Source organism: Phascolarctos cinereus, unplaced genomic scaffold (assembly GCF_003287225.1).
Source record: "Phascolarctos cinereus isolate Bilbo 61053 unplaced genomic scaffold, phaCin_HiC Scaffold_5;HRSCAF=322, whole genome shotgun sequence".
Lineage (NCBI taxonomy): Eukaryota > Metazoa > Chordata > Mammalia > Diprotodontia > Phascolarctidae > Phascolarctos > Phascolarctos cinereus.
This window is the reverse complement of record NW_027555958.1, coordinates 335,950,146-335,972,492: the sequence shown is the minus strand read 5'-3', so window position 1 is coordinate 335,972,492 and position 22,347 is coordinate 335,950,146. Positions and strand designations below refer to the sequence as shown.

The 22,347-nt window shown below is 38.0% G+C and overlaps 1 protein-coding gene across 2 annotated transcripts in view; it reads right to left on the bottom strand.

The window, feature by feature from the left end:
• Positions 1–6,052: 6,052 nt before the first annotated feature.
• Positions 6,053–22,347, bottom strand: part of KCNK1 (potassium two pore domain channel subfamily K member 1) — a 70,793-nt gene continuing 54,498 nt past the window's right edge. Inside the window, exons 2-4 of one of the 2 annotated variants that reach the window (XM_021000458.2) lie at positions 14,984–15,379; positions 11,545–11,806; positions 6,053–8,152 (exon numbers count right to left, since the gene is read on the bottom strand). In XM_021000458.2, the coding sequence (XP_020856117.1) occupies positions 11,547–11,806; positions 14,984–15,379 (656 nt within the window). In that variant the 3' untranslated portion in view covers positions 6,053–8,152; positions 11,545–11,546. Of the gene's footprint in view, positions 11,807–14,983; positions 15,380–22,347 lie in introns of both variants that reach the window. The other variant, XM_021000457.2, reaches the window with a different exon arrangement.

Here is a 22,347-nt window from a genome sequence, read left to right as displayed (position 1 = left end):
GTAAGTAATTTGACTTCTCTGAGACTAAATTTTCTCCTCTTCTTCTTCCTATTCTTTCCTTTCCTCCTCTTCATCTGATGAGGAGAATGGATTTCCAGCAAGGGCTAGGGTAGACTAGAGTGGAGAAAATCAGGATATAATATATATGTATATATACATACACACACATATACATGCATATACACATATATGTTAAGATGCACCTACAAGCTTAGTCAAATTTCAGGTGGCAGAATATTAGAACAAAGCCAAGGGATAGTAATTTGAAAGATGGACACACAGGGGGAATAAATCTAAAATTCTGTTTGAAGCCAGGAGACCAGTCTAGTTGTATATGTTTGGTGGGTGGAGGAAATGGAGGAAAAGAACACATGGAAGCAAGGTGCCATTAGTACATGAGTCTAATGTGGTCTGTTATCCAAGGTACCTATTTGAGCATAAGTAAGGCAAATGACTGACTGGAACCCCAGGAAGCAGGTAAGTGGCATCAGGGAAATGAAGCAGTATGTATCAGGGATTGCCAGGTGGAGATTTAGTTGATTCTTATATGGAAAAGTGATTACACTTGCCCTTCTTGGGCTCAGAAGGCAGAATTCTGAGGGTTGGGTGAAACTTACAGTGAAGGAGATTAGGGCACAAATATAAGGAAAAACTTCCTAATAATGGAATTGTCCAAAAGTGGAATGGGTTTCTTCTTTATCATCATCAAGGTCATCAAGGAGAAATTGGATGACTGTTGATTAGGAATATTATAGACCAGGCTTCCTGCTTCAAAGTAGGGGTGTGATTCCATGGCCTCTCAGGTCCCATTCAATTTTAGGATTCTAAGATTCTATGATCCTAAATGTACTTTTGAAGTCACTAAATGACAGGCTGTAGGCACTTTAACATTGGAGGAAATGAAACTCAGAATACTGTCAAAGAACCATAGATTGTTATAGCTGCAAGTAACCTTAGTAGTCATCTAGTTCAATCAAATCATTTTCAAGTGAGAAAACTGAAGCTCACAATAATAACCAAAGGTAACACTTGGTACTCATGAAGATATGAAGAGAATTAAGGTTCTCTTGGGATTCTGGTCCCTAGAAGACCACCTATATGTTTCATATCACATTCTAAATTAAGATAGTATTGTTACTGTGCCTTCTCAATGTGTGGTAAGAGTAATTCTATTATGAGTAAAATTCCAAGAGACAAAGTTTCCAGGTATCAATAATCAAATCATTAACTAGGCTAGCCAATAATCAATAAACTGATGGTCAGTGGCTTCTCTTGGTAACTAAAGATGCCAAAGGAAAATACTGCACCAGTACAAATACAGGTCTGTTTTCCTGACAGCAAATTACTGGGAACTCCTCTAACAAGAAAAAAGCAACCCCTGATTGATGGACATTTTAGAAGGAGGTGAGGTAAGAGTGGTCAGCCCCTCCCTATTACTTCTTCATTAAGGTGGGGGGAGGTCAGCCAAGGAATGAGGCTTGGTCATGAGGTGTGAGCCCTGTCTAGCAATCTGGGCAGCCCATAAGGTTCTCTCTGATTTTATTTCTCTTTTATGACCAGGCTGCCCCAAACTCTAATGAAGGGAGCAAGGACAGAAGCTCATCCCTGCTGGGTGAGCAGGATTTGGGGAGCTCTGGGTTTGAATTCTGGCTCAAACATTATGTGATCCTGGAAAAATAATTTAACCTCTCTAAGCCTCAGTTTCACCATCTATCTCACTGAGTTATTTCAAAGAATGTACTTTACAAACTTTAAGGTGCTATAAAAATAGGAATTCTTAATAAAGATAAATAAATCTTTCCTGAAGACCCTTTCTGTTCTCAGAGAATTTATAATCTAGTTGGGGGAGTTGATGTAGTTGGACTGAATAGCCTCTAAAGTCTCTCAACTCTGATTCTGTAAGATATATATGACTAGTTATAACACAAATTAACACTTAATAAATACATAATATAGAAAGGAAGGAAATAAGCCTATATTAAGTTGGCCTACTATGTACCAGGCACTGAGCTAAGAACTTTCCAATTATCCCATTTGAAATTCTTACAGCAACTCTGAGATGTAGGTGCTATTGTTTCTCCCATTTTACAGTTGAGAAAACTGAGACAGACGGAGGTTAAATGGCTTGCCAATGGTCACCCAGATAGTAAGTGTCTGAGGCTGGATTTGAACTCATCTTCCGACTACAAGCTCTGTGGGTGCCACTTACCTGTCAGTAATATAGATGGATACCAAGTGCTATTAAATGTCCAAGAGAGAAGGCAGTTATTGACTTAAGTTGAAAGTTCCTTGATTCCTTAGGAGAAATCTGCAGTTCTCTACATCTCTCAGATTTTACTGCAGAGGTAATTGTTGAGGTCTTTGGTGTGATTTATGGTGAAGGCACCATACCCTCTTCCCATAGCTGCAGAGATCTTTGAGGGGAGGAAGTCATAACTAGAATGATCCTCATTCTTCCTCCTCTTCCCCCTTTCCCTAAATAAATAAACGAGCAAACAAAGTATCAAAACCCCAAGGACATTCGTTTGTAGCCAGAAGACTCCAATCAAAGAATAATAAGGGCATGAGGCCAGAGGATCATTTCATCTAATAATCATAATAATAGCTAACATTTATATTATGCTTATATTTTACAGATGACAAGATTTAACCACAGATTGCAACATAGGCTGAAAGTGAAGAGTTGAGAATGTCATTGAGCCTGAGAAACAGCAAAATTTCAAAAAGAAAGTAAGCCTGGATGGAAATGTGAATTCTGTTTTAGACACAATAAGTTAGAGATATCAATGGGGCATCTAATTTAAAATATCTAATAGGCAATTGGACTTGTGCGAGAAAACATTTGAAGAGTAGGGCAAGATATATAAATCCTGGCATCATCTTCACAGAGATAATTGAACCTATCAGAACCAATGAAGTTGCCAAGAGAGAAAAAGAGAAAGCCCAGGACAGGACCTTGAGGGAGAGGAAGTGGGGGTAATATGAATCACCAGTGATACAGCAAAGGAGTCTGAGGAGTAATAAGACAGGGAGAAAATGGACTCAAAGTATAAAGCTGTGAAAAGTATTCAGGAAGAGAAGGTGGTTAATAGTGGGAAAAGGTGCAGAAAGGTTAAAATTGAGTATTGTGGTCAGGATTGAGAAAAAACCATTCAATTTGGCAATTATGAGATCATTTGTAACTTTAGAGACAGTAATTTGGCTGAATTATGATCTGGAGATAGATTTCAGGAAGGTTAGAAGACAGTGAGAAGAGAAGAAATAGAAGTATGGAGTAGAGATAGCTTTTTTGAGTTTGGCTGAGGAGAAGAGAGATGGAGGACAAGAATTAGCAGGGATAGTAGGCCCTGGTGAGGGATTTTTATGGAGGAGAAAAACATTGACATACTTGTAGGCAGCAGAAAATGAACTAGATTAACAGATAGATCAAGTTAGTCAATAAGCATTTTTAAGCACCTACCGTGTGCCTGGTACTAAGTACTTTACGATTCATTTGAGATTGAAAGAAGGGAAGAGAGTGTCACCAGAGTAAGATGAGGGCCTTGGAAGGTACTGAGGAGTGGATGGATTGGAGGTCACAGAAGAGTTAGAAAAGGTTTGGGAGAAGTAAGGCACAGGAAGAAATGGAAAGATAGACTATGATGAAATGAAGGCATTTCAGAGTCTTTGAACATAGAAGAACACATGTGGGTGATGGGAAGATTAATGGTGAAAGTCAACTCTGTGTATGGCTGAGGTGGAGTAGAACAGTAACGTGAAATTAAAATGGAAACTGGAGCCATATATAAGGATTCCTGTAGACTCTTGGCCCTTTCTTAGTGCATTGAATAGAAGCTTATACATTTATCTATTTCTTTTTTCAACAATAGGTGTACCTAGACTGTTTAGGATATTCCCTTATATCTGGTCCTAGCTATTTACTTCCTCTGAGTAGAAAGGGAAGAACAAAGGTAATTTGGACTGAAGGGTACACCAGCTTGCCCTTGATTTCATTATAATACACTACGCCTCCTATCAGCCCTGCAAATTACTGAGATGGCCCAGTCAAGCTGTTACCAGAACCAGACAATAGACATCTGCAAAAGGGCAAGCGATGGACCATGTGACTGGACTAAATTGGAGTTTATCTGTAGTTAAGAGGGTGGGACTCTCTTCATCCAAAACTGGACTGTCTTTTCCAGTAAAACTGTTGCTGTAGTCAGCACTCACAATACAAAGCCGATGAGCAGCTGGTTTGACTTATCTTACAATATACAAATTGTAATGTTCTCTTTTAGGGATATGTTGGAGACAACACCAACCCAGAAAGGAGGTTGTTGAATTTTCAGTGAGCAATTACACCTCAGAAATTGGCAGATGCTATAAATCAAAGCTTGACTTATTGTTTTGCTGATTGTCTAGATTTAATAAAGTGATGGAGAAAATAATACATGTGAAATCTCAAAGTGTGTTGCAGGTGGATGTGGATAGATAGATAGACAGATACATATAGAACAACTAGCTCTCTAAAATATACATATATTTTAGAGAGCTAGTTGTTAAACATTCATCAGCACAGCTCTGTTTCCTTCTCACCCACAGGGAAAACTGGGTGGAGTAGCCAAAAGGCTACAGAATAGCCAGCTAAGGGACAGTGTTTTTGTTGTTTTCTCTTATATGTAACCAGATTAGATAAGACATAGTAAGAAGAATATAGGGCAACCTCAGGCAGCCACTTCCTCTTTTTCTTAGATCCCTGGCTATCTTTTAATTGGGGATGTTTAGGAAAGCAAATATTTTCTGGTTGTTATAGTCAGGTTTATAATCCTCTTTGGCTCTGGGTTCAGTGACACCCATCTGCACACTTCCCCTCTCCCTCTGACACCTTCATGAGTCAGAATTTCTAGACTTGACATGTGGCATTGGGATTTTAGTGAGAGACAATGTGGTATAATCATTTAGTGAGAATGCATGTCCATCAATATCTTGAGAGTGAATGCCAACAGTTATATTTGCCATCCATAAGTTATTTTTTATAGAAGGTGTTAGCTTGGTTTTTTTTTTCCTTCTCTTTTCCCACTTCTGGGTAGACTGGTATGACTGGAGGAGAAAAAAATGTTCCTTTCTGAAGGAATGTATGGCACTGGGTGGGGCTGCTAACAGACAGAGACTAAAGAAGAAAAAAGAAAGAGCTGGAGAGACAGGGCAGTTGGCAAAGAACAATGGAAGTTTTTACCTTCAGCTTGCATTGGAGAGTTGGCATTGAAGAATAAGAGAACTCTAGGGATGTAGCCTCATTTTGCCTGAGTAACTGATGTATCAGGTTGCTATGGTGCAAGAACAGAGGAGTACCATGTGGAATAAGAGTTGGAGGGAAAAAAAGAAAGCAATTCTGCCTCCCATTTCAATCAGCAAGGCACAATGGGCCAAGACAAGGTTGGTGTAAAAAAAGTGCTTTATATTGGCAGGAACAGAAGCTTCAGTGGATTCTGGTAATAATACCTTAACATTGCAAATTGATGTTGGTTGGGGCAATATTTAACAGGACGTATCTATATCTGAAGTGTCACAGGATCATGTGAGAGATGTGGATGGATATACACTGTGAGAATGAAAGTTTGTTACTGTAGCTTTAAGCAGAAGTATCTTTGCTGTGGATAACTGATTTTATACACCCAGCAATTCCATCTATTTACTAGAAAGGTAATGATTCACAGTTATATTTATTTATAGTCATGTCAGAACACTTATTTTGAGTCACTGCTTCTTATAAATCTCCTTAACATTCCTCTTTCCAAGCAAGCTCAAGGTTTCACGTAAGTAGGATAGCTCAAATTGGATTTTTTAAACCTGTTCTGTAAAAATATATTAGGTGTATAACTTACCCCAGCCAGCTCACTGCTCCTTATCCCCCAGCCCCTTCTTTTGTATCTCCCACTCCAACACTATAGGGCATCATTTCCAAGAATGTAATTTTCACATTTAACTTTTGTCAATAGAACTGATTTACTCTCAATGAGATTTGGGGCACATATCTCTACCATGTGGCGCTCAAACACTGAGGAAAATATAGTGAGGGATGTAAGAATGATTTTATTATATTGCACCTTATATAATAAAGTACTTTACAGTCAGTTCAACAATTATTCCACACATTGTCCTTATAAAGCAGCTCTCACACCTATTGCCTTCCTTGGATGCGGCTGACGGGATTAAGAGATTTATGAGAGACTTGATAGCAGTCCCACTGATGATGAATTGGTGGGGCAGGGATGCAAACCAAAAGTTCCCTGACTCTCCCTTATTTTATGTTTATTTTCCCGGGTTATTTGATCTTTCTTGGGGTAGGGGAATCATTCTCCAATAACTCATCACCTTCAACATATATGCTTAATGGCCGCATCAGGGTTAGGACCCTGGTCTGCAATTCTATACGTATCAATAAAGCAAAACTAAGCTAGACACCCCTCTTTTACTTGTTCCAATATTATCCTGAAGGGGACACCACAACAGGGGGGTTTTTTTTGGTCCTGACTTGGTAATTGCCTCAGTTTTTCTGTTTTTGTTTAGTCACAGAAACATGGTAGATGAATATTTTAAACAGCCTGAGTAATTTGCTCAGCTTCCTAAATACTGGAGGGAAGAGCTGCATAAATCTATTGCACAGCAGAATTAATTAATGCATACCACTCTAAAAGTCCACTATGGGCTGTTATTTTCCTTACCAATAGGGTTTATCTTGGTTTAGAATGACCAAGAGGACCAAGGATTTACGCAGTGCACTCAGAGGCAACTGCAGTGACCTTTAAAGTCGACCATGGTCACTGCTGAATTTGTAATAATAATAGGCATGGTTCCAGTTTTAAGGTCACAGTGTTCTAAATTGTGATGCATCACATAATGTACCTGGTTAGTAACAATAGCAAAGGGGGATGTTAGATTTTTATTATGCGGGTAGGCACATCCATGAGCAGTATCCCAAGCAAATTTAAGTACTTAAACCAAACATGTTTTGACATCATCTATTTAAGGACAGGTGAGTAATGAAACAATGTAAAAATTATGGGCAAAAATGTGCTGCTGATGTCTTGAAAAATGGAAACTACATGATTAAGGTCTAAATGCCTGAGGGATTTACTATGTTTTTAATGCTTAACAAATTTAAAAAGATTACACTGATATCATGGTGAAAACACTCCCTATGTCATATGTTTTTACAGAATCAGTGAGATAGAAGTGACCTCAAGAGATCCTCTAATTCATTCAACTGTATATAATTCATTCCAGTTTACTTATTAAAAAGTTATTAAGCATAGCATCATCTTCAAGAACAAAGGACAGCATGTTAAGACTGCAACAACTTACTTATCTGGTATCATTTGGGAACCAACTATTCCATACAATTGGATTCACCAGATAATTTGTCTCTTTTTAAGCAGCCAAACTCCCCTTCAATCTTAAGAATTTTGCATTAAAAACCATTTTTAAAATGTACTATATATTTGCTTTATTACACCAAATTTAAACCTTCATTGATGATTAAGGGCCATCACTATGAACATTAATGCTGTATTATACTCTAAAATAGTGATGAATGCCTTCAACAATTGAAGAGTAAAGAACTATTCAGCCACACACTAAATGACCCTAAGACCTACCCTGTGGATTTCTATGTTCTTGTGCTTATTATTTTTTAAAATAGTTTTTCTGCGTCTTCTCTTGCTCTCAGTAGCCACTTCTTGCCTCTTGTACTCTCTCTTCTTTCTTTTAATCTGCTCTAGGTAGGGGAATCAGATAACCAAAATTGTTAGAAGCATGCCTAGGTTAAGAGTGAACAGGCTATAGCTGGAGTGACCAAGGGACCTTCATATAAGTAAAGAACATAGGAGTTCATGCGTGTACTTTGTGACATTTATTTTGGTCGTTCAGAGTTTTGTTTTGTTTGCTTCCTTCTGGGTTCTTGGCTGAGTTTCCGAGAACTGAGGTTGCCAGATAAGAAGAAAAATACTATTGTACAAAGCCATTGAAGTAATGGTTAAAGAAATAAGTAATGAACACCAAAATAATATTTGCTCTCAAGTATACAATTTCATGCTTTCCTCCTCACATGACAGAGGTGTACGTGTGTCCAGTTTTGATAAAATAAAAGTCCTTGGGAAATATGAACAAATCTCTGCAAGAGAAAACAAAATATATTACATACTGGTTCAGTTTCACTAAATATACAGTAGGCATCTAAGGTCAATGGCAAAGCTTTTATTATCTCAGTTTTTAAAATATAACAAAAAAATTTTTTTTTACTAAATTCACAGAGGGATGATATATTGAACAGATATACACATTTTCTAATGTGAAGTCCAAAGTGATTATTTCACTTATTTCACCTAAAGGTGGACATCAACATTGACCAAATCTTTTCTTAGCATGAATGCTCTACAGAAAAGAGTGAATCACAACACAAATGGAATATACCACACAATCAGGAAATAATATTCATAGAATTCTGAATTATGAGCAATGAACTACTACTGGCTCCTTAATTACTATTAATAAGTGTTTTGAGTAATCTGGATGGCCATAAGGGGTAAAAAATGGTGATTTACATTTGCTGGTTTTCCCTTCGCCTTAGGGTCTGAAGGTTTAAAATATACTTGGTGTGATCATATTCATTTTCATAAAAGGCACATGAGGGTGGTACGTGGAAAGATGACAATGTCTGTTTTAGAGTGAAGAATATAATACTCTTACCTTAGCTGTCCATCCAAAACAACCCTCCACTGAGTCACATCACCCTCAAGACAACTATTCAGTCCTTCCTCTGATTATCCTCTCCTCAGAGAATTTGTGTGAAAACATTCTAGGACATACCTCTTATTCAGTGATCTCTATATCTACACTCAAAAGGACATTTTCTTTCATTCCCAGAACATTTCCCATAAGACTCTGTCCTTTCTCCTCATCAGAGGTCCATCAGTTATACTATACCAGTCAATTCCCCAAACCATTTTTTTCTCCATTGTTCTCCCTTCTTTTCCCAAAGACAGCAATCCCTGCTATTCTCTCTTAGTGAAAATGCCCTGTGATGCAAAAAAAAAAACTTTGAGCAAAATATTCAGCTTTTTGTTCTGATCACACTATCTAGAATGCCCTTCTTCAGCATCTATACCATGCCACAGACCATAAAATATTTTATTTTCCCAATTTAGAGGGCATCAAATGGCAATTAGTGGGCACAATTCCAAGGTTTCATCCTTTAGGACCCTATGAAAGCCTATAATCCAGTTCCATTCCTGGCTGCATTTTCCTGCATCACATCCTATTCCTCCACTTATATAAAGTCAATTAGAATTTCATTGATGACTGATGCAGTGAATGACTGCAGAAGAATCCGTTCCTTTAAATTCCCATCTGAAAAAAAATAGTACTTTCTTGCCTTTTTCCTTTACTTTCCACATATGTAAAGAAATCACACCACAATTGAGAGAATTAATGTGTTGAGAATATATGGAACATGAAGTACTCTATTAATGCCATTTTGATACTTAGTAACCTTTACAAGCTCTTTTCCTCCTTCTACTCCTCCTCTTCTTTCATCATATTTATAAATGCCTTCCTCTCTTGTACTAAAGCCAGACAGCTGTGGCTAACAAAAGCCATTTGCTGTATCTAACACAATGTCAGTATACCACCCAAGTGTCACTTATCATTACTTTGATTTATACTCTCCATCAGTACCAGCCTTCACTTTGTGCCAATCAATGACGGACTGTCAACTATTCCATCCTCTTCATATCTAAAATGTGTTTCTCCACTGTCTCAATTTGTCACTTAGCCAATAACTTCCCCTGCATGGGATTGTTTCTCCTCTGCAGAGGCAAGGTGAATATATAATGGAACACCGGGAAATATAGCAAATCTATGGGGCAGTGGAATTAGGTTTCAAGGAGATCTGACAAAAGTCTTTGGGTTTAAATCTTGAACAAAAAAAAAATTTGCTGATGAAACTAGTTCACCAGGATAGGAATTGGCCACTGGGATTTTACCACAGACTCAACAGAACACTTGGAATGGATTCTATTTCTATTTGACACAAACATGGTTTTCTTCGGTAACAAAAGTGCAGTGGAAAACAGAAGACTCCATTTTCAGAGACTGCCATGAAAGTGATCAGACAAGAAGCAGATTGGCTTATTGTTGCACATAATGTAACTATGCGTGTGTGTATTTTAAATATAGATTAGCCCTTTTATAAATAGGCCAAATTGTAACAAATTGGCTTGAAGTGAATCACCTAAAGTGCTAATTTTTTCTAACAGTCAAGTCCATGATCATTCCAATATCAGCATCCCTAAATAACAAAACATACAAAAAAAGATAAGAAATGTTTACCCTGTCACTGAGCATGTTAGCCCTCATGGTACTGTTTATTTTTCCTACTTGAAATTTTAGTATTTTCCTCTATGCATTATTGAAAACTGTTAGTTTTATGGTTTCTACACAGGAGTGAAGAGAGCCATAGAGATACTCAAAAGTTTTCCCTGACATAAAAGACATTAAGTGTAGCCACAGGCCATACACTTTTGTTTATTACATTTTATGAATTTTAGACACTTAACTGAATTAGTTTAACCAGACCTTTGTCTTATATTTTCTTGGTTGAAAGTTCTGTGCTTTTGAAAAAAGTAAATGGCTGCAAATCACAAAAAACCTTACAAAACTATCTTTAGCAATCTTGACTTCTATACAAATGACATTCTTCATTCTTTGTTCACAAAAAAGAAACTTTTACAAATGTTTCAAACATTTCACAAAATACGACTGCAAGAGAAAAATGTTTCTTGCAGTTCCGCTTTCTGTCTAGTCAGTCCTAAACAAGATTCTATGTCATTCACTTATCAAATGCAGCAGTTCTGAGCTACTTCTTATATAAAGAGAGAAAACAAAATCTATCTACAATTCTGGTCTAAGAAGTTCACTGATTTCTAGGGACCTACCACATATATACATATATATTTACATATACACAGGATATAAACATATTTATACTTTCTATGTACACATGTATTAGTTAAACATTCATTATAAATAGTCGGTCTTAACTTAGGTTCTACAAAAATAATCACTTTGGAGGGGCACATGCAAACAGTACACAGGAGCATAATTATAAAACACATTGCTAAGCCTCTTTCTTAAATATAAAGTTTTGCTAATTAGCTGCTAAATGATTCAAAGACAAACCAAAAATTTCTCATTTCAAAGTACAAAACCTGCCTCTCTCCAAGCGTTGTTAACCTCTCTATGGGGTCATTTCTCACCTATCTGCAAAGCCCAGTCACAGAACGTCTTACAGGTAGAGGCTCCCTCCCCTCAGATACTACATTTCCCAACTGAGCCCAGCCTTGCTTGTTTGTATTTTTGTTTTTAAGACCTCATATAATGGCTATCTGTTTAAGCATCATCATCATCTTGGCTTTTACATTTCCATAAAAATGAACAAAGGCTTTTCTCTATTTCTGACTTGCAGGGACATTCGTGTGCTAGGACAATGGGAGTGAGGGACCCTACTTTTAATTGTTGGTTGAGCTGCCAGGGTAAGTGGACGCCTGAGCCGTGACAAAAGGCTCGTTCTGTTTCTGATCCTCTTTCAGGCCTGCAGCTTGGTCTGTGATGGAAGAGAAGGAGAGCTGGTCATGTTCCATGATGTGGACCTGATCCTCGTCCTTATCCTTCTTCACGTAGAACATTTTTCTGAACTTTTTGAGCTCGTGGAGTTCACAGAAGGTTTCCAGAACCACCAGCATGGCAATGAGACCCAACAACAGGTAACCTGGAAGAGAAACAGTATCTCTAAGGCTATCCACTGCAGTTTTAAAACATACCCCTGCCTCCTTCTTCAAAAACCCCAAGCCGCATTGAAGGCCCAAACCCAGGGCTTGAGGAGGTAAACATATGGCAGTATTTTCATTAGTATAAAAGAAGCTTCATTACAAAGTTTTGACAAAACTGAATTCTTTAAAATCATAGTGACTAAAGGAGAGATCAGCGAATATGCTTTCCTGCCCTCTTGTCTGGAACACTGCATACGTGATCAGGACAAGTTGGCTAGTTTTGGTGAAATGTTTTCTTTTTTATTTTCTGTTACAAGGCATGATTCTCTGGGTAGGAGGGAGGAAGGATATTTTCAAAAATGAAGTGAATATTTAAAAAAGAGATCAATAAAAATTAAATTTTTCTTTAAAATTTCAAGATCTAAAGCCCAAAGAAGCACTACTTTGAAAAGATAAAAAATGTGTGCTCAGCCACAGCTTGATTTTTACTAGTACCAGCTTATCTGATCGCTATTTCCAAAGAAGCATATTTACCAATATTTATTGGATTATATGTATCTAATAGAATATAAGCTCTTTGAGGGGAAGGACTATTTTTCCTTTTCCTTTGTAACCCCAGCACTTAGCTGGGTATGCCTGGTATATATAACTACTCAATAAATGTGTTATTTATATAAGAATTATCCACATGAGACCAAGATAGGACTCTCCATTCCTGATTTATAAAGAGAAACATTTCAAAAGAAATTTAAAGAAGCACATTAGAGCTCCGTAATCCTTCATGTAGCTGTTCCAAGAGAATTGAATGCTGTTGTAGGATGTTAACTCCTTGATCCATATTTTCCCTATGGAACAGAGGTTTCATAATAAAAATTACAGTTTAAGCCAACAGAAAATTTCTTCAAGAGTTATGCTAGAAATGAAGTGGGCCTCTCTGTAGCTATTTATATTTCCACATAATCTACCAGCAGGCCTAAATCTTTTCATGATTTCATGGTAATTCTTTTGGCACATCACTGTTCAATTTGGCAAAAGAATGATTAACCCTGCTCATTACATTTAGACTATAGGACAAAGAAAACCTCTAAATGAATGCTCCAAAACGGGGGCGGAGGGAGTTTGGAGGAATGAGGGGAGGACGTAATCTTCAAAGGCTAAAATAAAAATTCATTTTTAATAAAGGCGAATTCATTACTAAAGTTAGAAGAATCAGAAGAATTAAAAATCCCACCCACCCCTCTTTCCCCTATGACTATTCCCTTTTAAAATTCTAAGACTTGAAAACTAGTTTCAGACAGCCCTGAGGTAGATGAGCTAGTCTCTGTGGTATCTTTGGAATAAATAGGCATTTGACACTAAAAGAAGGGGAATGTTGCATTTGCCTTTATTAAGTAGTCTTTTCCCTAAAATCTTCAACAGACACAAGAGAATTTCATGACTTCCTCTTCTGGTAACCTGGTTTGGCAGTCTCACCCCAAATCTTAGCTTCCAATTCTGTTCATGAAGCTCAGAAGCTATTTGGGGGCTCTTTTCAGAAACAGCAGTAATGTTCACATACAACCCTGGAGCAAATAGCATCTGTTAGACTGTGTCCACGGAAAATGCTACTTAGACACATCTACCACAGCTACAGTGTAGCTGAGTGACAATAGTGTCTCTCTCTCTCTCTCTCTCTCTCTCTCTCTCCCCTTTATTTTTCCCTTTCTACTTCACCCTCCACATGCAAACAAGCTCTGATTCTGAGGATGATAAAATATGTTCTTGTCTCTAACCTGTTCTCAAATCTCCCAGCACACACTTATTTCATGGGAATGACCTTAAAGCACAATATTTCTATTGAGTGTTGAAATGTAACCGCAGATCTAAACATTTAATTATAATATCTAGCTAACATTTACAGAGCACCTACTAATGCCAGAGACCATACTAAGTGCTTTACAAATATCTCATTTGATTCTTACAACACCCCTGCAAGGTAAGTGCTATTATTATCACAATTTTATAGTTGAGGAAAAAGCTTAAGTGACTTGCCCAGGGTCACACAGATGAGGTCAGGTTTGACCTCAGGGTTTCCTGACTCCAGGCCCAAAGTTCTAACCATTGTGCCACCTAGCTGCCTCATTTTCCATTCCACATTTCATAGAAAAAATGAGGAGATTTGGATGGAATGAGTTAAAGGGAAAAAAACCTCCCAACCTAAAAAAGAGAGTCAAAACCTATGATTCTGAGTGAAGCTGTTTTAAATTATAAACTTCTAGTCATTGAAATTTCAGCTCTCTAGAGGCTTTACTTTGCCAGACTTTCTGTATAGCCTTTCACTCTTCAGAAGTTTCTATATCAGCAAAGCAAGCATAATGATACTTACCTGTTCTCGTGTTCAGAAAGAGCTGCTCTCTGAATAAATCACATATACATGTGAGTGAGTGTATCCTGGTATGTCAAAGTACATGACCAGCATTTATAGGCTCCAGTAGAAGTTTTATGAATTTAAGATTATTTTGCAAAATTATGGCATTTCAATGGGCTATTCATTTTTTGTTATAGTGTTTACATATAATGGAAGGGTGCCATATTTGATATTGGCATAACTGTGAATCTATTTTTAATGCCTAGAACACTTTTCCATCAGCATGAGTGTATCAGGCAGGAGAGAGGGCAGGCTTTGGACTCAGGAAGACTTGAGTGCAAATCCTGACTCTGTTACTTATTGCCTGCGTGACCTTGGGTAAGTTACCAACCTTCTCTGAGGCTCAGTTTCCTATCTGGACTAGACGGCTTTCTTTCCAGGTCCAGATCCATGATTCTGCCTCTAACACATACTGACTTTGGACTTGACAACGTCTCAGTGCTGTATCAATGAACAGCTAATATAAAATATAAATATTATCAGGAATGTAAGAATTATAAAGGAGCTTTAACTTTCAGTAAGGATGACTATTTATTTTGGCTTAATGAATTTGCCAGAGAGTGGAATAATAGTGGGAAGGAACAGAAAGGCAGGTATTGATCAGCTCTGAAAGTGATCAAACCTTTGAAAAGTGGCCAACCATCAGTAGATTGGGTGGACTTAGGGTACAAGGACAAGGAGAGGAAAAGGAATGGAGTCAGATCAGGATTTAGGAACCATTTGGGTTATACACCTTCTGCTTGCTTTTATAAATGTCCAAGATACTTACACGTGATGCCTATCTTATACAGCTCCCTGAATTTCTGATTGTAGCCTTCTCCAGGAACATAATCTCCCAGGCCAATGGTGCTTAAGGAAATGAAGCAAAAATAAAAGGATTCCAAAAAGTTCCAATCATCTTCCAAGATGGAAAACACCGCTGCCGGTATGAAGAAGAAGCAGGACACAGTCACGAACCCAAGCAGGACGGCATGAATGATGGCAACCACTTGTTTGGAGAATCCCCAGCGGATGTGGAAGTAGAGCACAGGCCTCCGCGTGACGTGAACGGTGATACGCTGGACCACTGCTGTCAGGAACAGGAGGGTGAAGGGGATGCCAATGACAGAATAGATGATGCAGAAGGCCTTACCTCCATCTGATAAAGGTACCGTGTGTCCATAACCTGGGTGAATAAAAATGAAACTAAAATAAGAAGCCTGAGAAAGAACATAAAACATATTGAGGACACAGATGAGCTCATCCGGTAGGAGGGAAAATTCAGTTACTGGGGACCTGAAGCTGCAAAGGCAAAATTTTGAAAGAATTTCATAGGCTTTGTTAAATTCACTACTTCCTATGTAGACCTACAAATCACTTCAGCCTCTCTAGAGATAATTTGGTTTTGAAATCAAAGGCAGTTTGAGATGAAGGTTCTGTTTGTTCCAACAGATATGCTCATTCATTAACATCTAATGCTAACAGGTCTCCCGACTGGGCAAGAAAATCCATCCTGGGACAGACTACCTGGGTTGTCTGTTCTGGTAGACAGACTTGCTCCCAATAAGAAGGGTCACAGCAATCTGTCAGACCAGCACAGGACGTTTTCTCCACCAGGGTTGACTTGCACATCTATATCGCTCCTAAAATAGCTTGTATGTAGTGCCTTAGGCACTTGGTATTCATTGCCTCATCTGAACCTTATAAAATCCTATAAGGTCCATACAAACATTATTTTCATTTTGTACAACAGGAAACTAAGGCACAAAATGATTAAATTATTCTCCAAAAGTTAGAAAGCTGGTAAATGTGGGAGACAAAATTCCTACCTAGTGCTCTCCTAACATCAAGGCCAACATTTTTTCCACTGTACCATGCTGCCTAATTCCAGGTGATATCCACAGTTCCCTGAAGTCAAACCATTCATTCAATATTCCATCTGAACTGAACAGGAAATCAAGGCGGGCAATACTTAGCAAGTCACTGACATACTGTTTGAAAGAGACAGAGCACTTTACATACACTTTCTTCATAAAAATTCTTTGAGGTAGTTAATCTAAGTACAATCCTAATATTTCAAAGGGTCCATGACTTCATTAGTTAGGGTAGTATTCCATCCACTGACTCAAGAGTCAGAGGTTCCCAAAGTGGGTGATAACACTCCCCCAGGGGGCAATGGAATGATAAGGGTGGGGGGGGTAGTAGTAGCCTTGGGTACAATTGAGGGGGCATTGAATAAAAATAAGGGGGTGGTAGAAGCATAAGGAAAGAAGAAAAGATAAGAAAATTTTGAAAAGCCATTCATATATATTTCATCTGTTGTGTAACAGAGTTAAAGTCACAGTGATTACATTAACCTACAAATTTACAGTAAACTATTAAATTTAAGATGTGTCATTAAAAATATTTCATAATGTTTTGAAATGATGCAAATTTTCAAAAGAAAATGCTGAAGGATTGAAAATTTCCAGGAGGGCGCTGAGTAATTTGTTTTTTCAAAAAAAGGCGGTGGTATGCCAAATAAGTTTGGGAACCTCTGCAGATGACTCTTGTAGCCCCTCACCCCCCAAAAAAAATTACCTGATAACTAAACCAACATTCTTTCCAACAATAAGCCCTTCCAAACTTAGCTGGGCTGGTCTCTGGATGTCAAGCCCACCCCCTTCACATCATATTGGTTAGCCTTGACAAGGACGACATTCCCCTGGAAATACTTTCAAGAACTTAGAGTCACATCCATACCATTATGAGATTTGGGAGAAAGGCTTTAGTACAGGAATGCAAGTATCATCTTCTTGATTTCAAAGCCTGCCTCAGGCATAGCTATGTGACCCTGGGCAAAGACCTTAATCTCTGTCTTCCTCATCTGTAAAAAGGAGATAACACCTGCCTCCCAGGATTGTTGTGAGCCTCAAATAGATACTGTACCCTCTACTACTGTACCTTCCTGGGAAATATAATCCTCTTGGTTCTAGAATTCCTACACTGGGGACTGGGCCATCCTAATAAGAGAGCATGTTCCACAGCTTGCTCTATCTAGCCAGCCCCAGGCGCTTCATGTTCTACCCCTTTCAGATAACATATCACTTAATTTGTATACAATTTAGGTTATGTTACTTACACATTATCTCTCCAGATAGAATGCAAGCTGCTCGAGGGCAGGAACTGTTTTTGCCTTTCTTACACTCCTGGCACTTAGCACATTGCTCTAGCATTTGGTAAATACTCAAAAAATGCTTATTGGTTGACTGATCCCAACCATTTATTTTCTTGCCCTTCTACTATAAGGTAGATAGCACAAATATATACATATACATTTTTTTTTCAAATTTGCACTTTGAAAAACTGAGGCTCAAGGAAATTAAATGAAGTGAACAAAGTTGTATAGCTACTAAGTGGTTGTGCTGAAATTTGAACCTAGACCTTCTGATTCCTAGTCCAATGAACTTTCTACTATTGCATACTCCCTCCATTCTCTGGGCTTATTTTGTGATCTCAAATGTCAGGACGTTAGGATTGTTGCTTTTTTACCAAAACTTATTTCATTTACATGTTAATATTCAAATAAATTGAAATCAAATTTCAAGAAATAATCAGCCTATGGTACATACTTCTATTTCTTACAAGACTATAGAATTGTAGATTTTTTTCTTAGCAATAATACATTTAATTAAAATTTTAAAATGAATGAATGAATGAAAGTATTTAAGCTCTTACTATGTACCATCACCAAGGGCAGGTAGGTGGTACAGTGGATAGCGCTGGGCCTGGAGTCAAGAAGACACATCTTCATGAGTTCAAATCTGGCCTCAGACATTTACCAGTGTGACCTTGGACAAGTCCCTTAAGCATTTTCCTCAGTGTCCTCATCTGTAAAATGACTCAGAAAAGAAAATGGCAAACCACTTTAGTAACTGCCAAGAAAATCCCAAATGGGGTCACAAAGAGTCAGACACAACTGAAAAACGACTGAGAAATAACAACGAAACTGTGCTTTCACTATGTATACTAACAGTATTTTCTGCCAACAGATTGAAAAAAAGCAACAACCTGAAGAACTTAGTGAGAGCCTTTTCCTTCTCCTGGGGTCTATATAAACAATTTTAGTTAATGGAAAACAAAATGCAAAATTTACATCTCATTTGAATTTGCTGCAAAATTAAAGTGCAGCATATTGGAAGAATCATCCTATGCAATGAATCTACAGCAATTTCTCCATATTAGACAACTTAATGCATCAGATGGAAACCTTCAGGCTTGCTTGAATTTTAATGAAGTAATGAATAATTTATCAAGTTCAGTCAATTGAACCCCTAGATAAATCATGCTGCAGAGTTCTTTTCTCTCTTTTTTAAAATTTATAATCCTGTTGGAAATGATTACCAAGCATGAAGACTTTTAAATAACACAATAAAATGTTATTTGGTGACCTTTACCTTTTGATCATAATGTTCACATAATTTTTGGCTTAACAAGTTGACCAACTGGTTAAAAAAAAAAGCTGGGAAATGATTTTTTTAAAAATCCTTTTAACCCAGGGGCCATGACTACACTAGATCCTTAGTTGAAAGGGACCTCAAAATTAAATTTTTGTCATAAATCTCTCTTCGGTAGTTTTGTTCAGGTTTAGAGGTTTAGGGGTGCTGGGAACCCAAAATCACAACACATAGGTCCTGCCCAAAAGAATTTGACCCAAGCCTTCTTTCAGCCAAAGACAAGGTTTATTAAAGATCAATCATATAGGCCAGCCTCTTAAGGAATCTGAACATTAGTGAGCTATTGGCTAAATTTTAAGAATGTGAGCACCTTAATGGAGACAAGATGGACCTTACATATAGAAAGACTATGGGAGGGATTCAGGAATTGCCAAGTAGTTTGGGGTGACTGGAGGAGGGGTCTACGGAGATCTGGATGGGAGTGGCCAGTAAGCTGGAGTGAATAGAAAGCCAGGGACCTGAACCAAGAGGCCAAGGGAGAATGGGGTCTAGATAGGATTAAGAATGGGAAATGGCCAGGGGCAATCGGGAGGTGACAGAACAGAATTGGGAGATTGGGCACTGAAGCAATGAAAGACCAGTTGAATGGATTACAGCCCCAGGTAAATGCCAGAGATTTGGGAAAAGTCCAGGGATTTTCTTTTTTGGGGTCCAGATCCCAAAGACATGGCCTTTTCTTTTTAGGGGTTCAGATCCCAACCCCATCAGTTAAATTGAAGTCTATGAATCATTCTCAGAATGTTTTCTTTATGATATTTACAATTGAGGGAAAAGCTAAAATTTTTTAAATTAGTAAAAATAAAGATGTATTTTTTTTAAGCTCATGTAAGTTCACAGACCTCCTCCCCCACCCCTTGAACTTCCTGAAACCTGTGAACACCAGGTTAAGAATTCTTGATATAATCTAACTCTTATGTGAACAAAGGTCCATCCCCTTTGTAGCATTTTGAAAAAATTAGTCATTTATCCTTTGTGTGAAAACCTTTAGTAATGAGGTACCCACAACCACCTCTGGCATTCTACTTTTGGAAAATTCTAAGGATTAGGAAATTTTTCTTGACAAGTCAAAATCTTCCTCTCTACAATCTGGACCCATTACTACTTCTGGTGGGAGTTCCCTGGTCTTCCCCTTCTACCTCAACCCCTTACCTCTAAGATTGCCATGTAATATATGGCTACTTTATGTAGCTTATGTAGTCATAGCTATTTTCATGCTTTCTCCTACATTAGAATGTAAACTCCTTAGGAATGAGGACGATATTTTTGCCTTTCTTCCTGTCCCCCAGCACTTACTGGCACTTCTCATTTTGCCTGAGGCAACAGCCATTCAGTGATTAAGGCTAGGTTAAAAAAAAATGAGGCAAAGAATGGCCTCTTTGACCAGGTCCAGGAAAAAAAAATCAAACTGGGAGGGGAAGACCCTCAGGGTTTCTGGCCAAAAGAGAAATAATTCCTATTTACATTCACTAGGAGTCAACCAGGGCCCAAACAATGACCAGCAGGGATTTGGCCAAGTTGTCAAGTTCTTCTCTGAGAAAGAAGGACAAACAACAACAACAACAACAACAACAACAACAACTTACTGGCACAGAATAATGCCAGTTGACTGCCTGATTCTACCCTACGGGCTCAAGCAAAATAAATCTAATCCTCTTCCATCTAGGCATTTGTAGCCCTGGGAAGAAAAGACTTCAGGGAGAGTGGCTGAGGTGGGGGTGTGTGGAACTTGAAAACAGTCTTCAAGTATTTAGAGGCCAGTCATCTGCTAAAGGAGTAAGACTTCTTCTATTTGTGCCCAAAGGGCAGAATCAGAAACAGTAGATAGGAATTTTCAAAAAGCAAGTTTAGGCTTGATCTCAGGAACAATATCCTAAGAATTAAAGCTATTCAGGAATGTAATAGACTGCCCTAAGAGGGAGTGGGTTCCTCCTTATTGAAGAACTTCAAGAAGAGGCCAGATGACTACTTGCTGAATATGGGATAGGAGGAACTTCTTTCAGGTTTAGGCAGCCACTGAGGTCTATTCTAACTCTCAAATTCTGTTATTCTGAAGACAGATATGTTCTAAGTCCCCCCCCCCCTTATTCCCCTTTCCTTCCCCTACCAATCCCTAATAAATTAAAAAAACAAACAAAAAAGCTTTTCTCTAGGCTAAACGTTCCTTCAATCATTTCTCATGTGGCATATACATCAGTCCTCTCACCATCCAAGGGACACACTTTAGCTTGTCTGGTCCTCTTCTAATATGTGGGAAAGCCAAACTGAAAACAATACTCCAGACATAATCTGACTTGTTTTAATGTTCTACATCCACATATAGAGAAGAAGAAAGGTATACAAAGAATTCCATAAAATGACTTCTTTTCACTGTCAGATAAGTTTTGCAATCAAAGTTTGTTGTGTACTGTTTAATCAATTAACAAGCACATATTAAGTATTTACTTTGTGCCAAAACTGTACTAAATTCCTAGGATAAAAGAGAAAGGCAAAAACACAGTCCCTGTCCACCAAGAGCTCACATTCTAATGGGGTAGAAATGTGAACAATTAGGCACTGGTAATATAAGGATGACATAAATGGGAGGTAACCCCATGGGGAAGGCACTAGCAATAGGGATTCCTTGGACAGATGTGAGAAGACTCATCTCTCATTCAATAAAATTTCATTTAATCAGAACTAAGAAATGGGATAGTGAGGATCTAGAAAGGGCTTGAAAGATATATGGCTTTCTATTCTACTGAACTAATCACAACTACATCAGAGCCTTCCTATATTACCTTTTAGGTACACACCATGGGATCATATAATCAGTGAGAGCATGTGAAAATGTTATTCTTCCAGTATTTCTGGTGATTAATGTACTTTGGACAGAGTTCAAGACAGATATATTATAACAAGTTCTAGGTAGGAGAAAACTTTCTTTTTATTGAGACAGGTTTAGCTCAGTGGATTTAAGAAGGTATTGGTAGACATGTACTCAGGCTATAGCACTGCTGAGAAAGGGGTATGTGGCCCTTTCCTCTTATGAAATATCTAGGCAGTCTTAAGAGCTGGGCAACAGGAACCTTAAAGAGCCAGACTCAAATTGAGTTTGCCCCAGTTGGCCCACAAGAGAATTGTACAGAATACAAGCAACAAAGTACCCTGAATAGTTTGAGGTATGAACGTGGCTCAGAGGTTTAGTGCTTTCCCCAGCTGTTAATGCTCTCTCCCTCCTCAAAATCTCATATTTATGCAAGTACATGTCATATTCTCTTATTAGAATATAAGTTCCTAGGTAGTAGAATTAATTTTGTTTTTGTTTCTTTATCTCTAGCACCTAGCACGGTGACTTGTAAGTAGCAGGTATTTTTGTTATTCAGTCTTTTCAGTCATGCCCAACTCTTCATGACCTCATTTAAGGTTTTCTTGTCAGAGTGCCACATGATTGTTAAATTTTATGGTAATTCTATATAAAGGTCAGGGAGACTTTTAGAGTGTAAGGAGCTCTCACACTGCTATGGCTTCCCTCCATGATCAGGAAAATGAGTTTCATTATATATATATATATATAGAAGAACAATAGGTTTCTCATAAGTCTTTTTCTTTTCGTTTTTGTTCTGCACTAAATACAGAATCTCATTGTAGCTGCTTTAATAACCTGGAAAAAAATGACTGT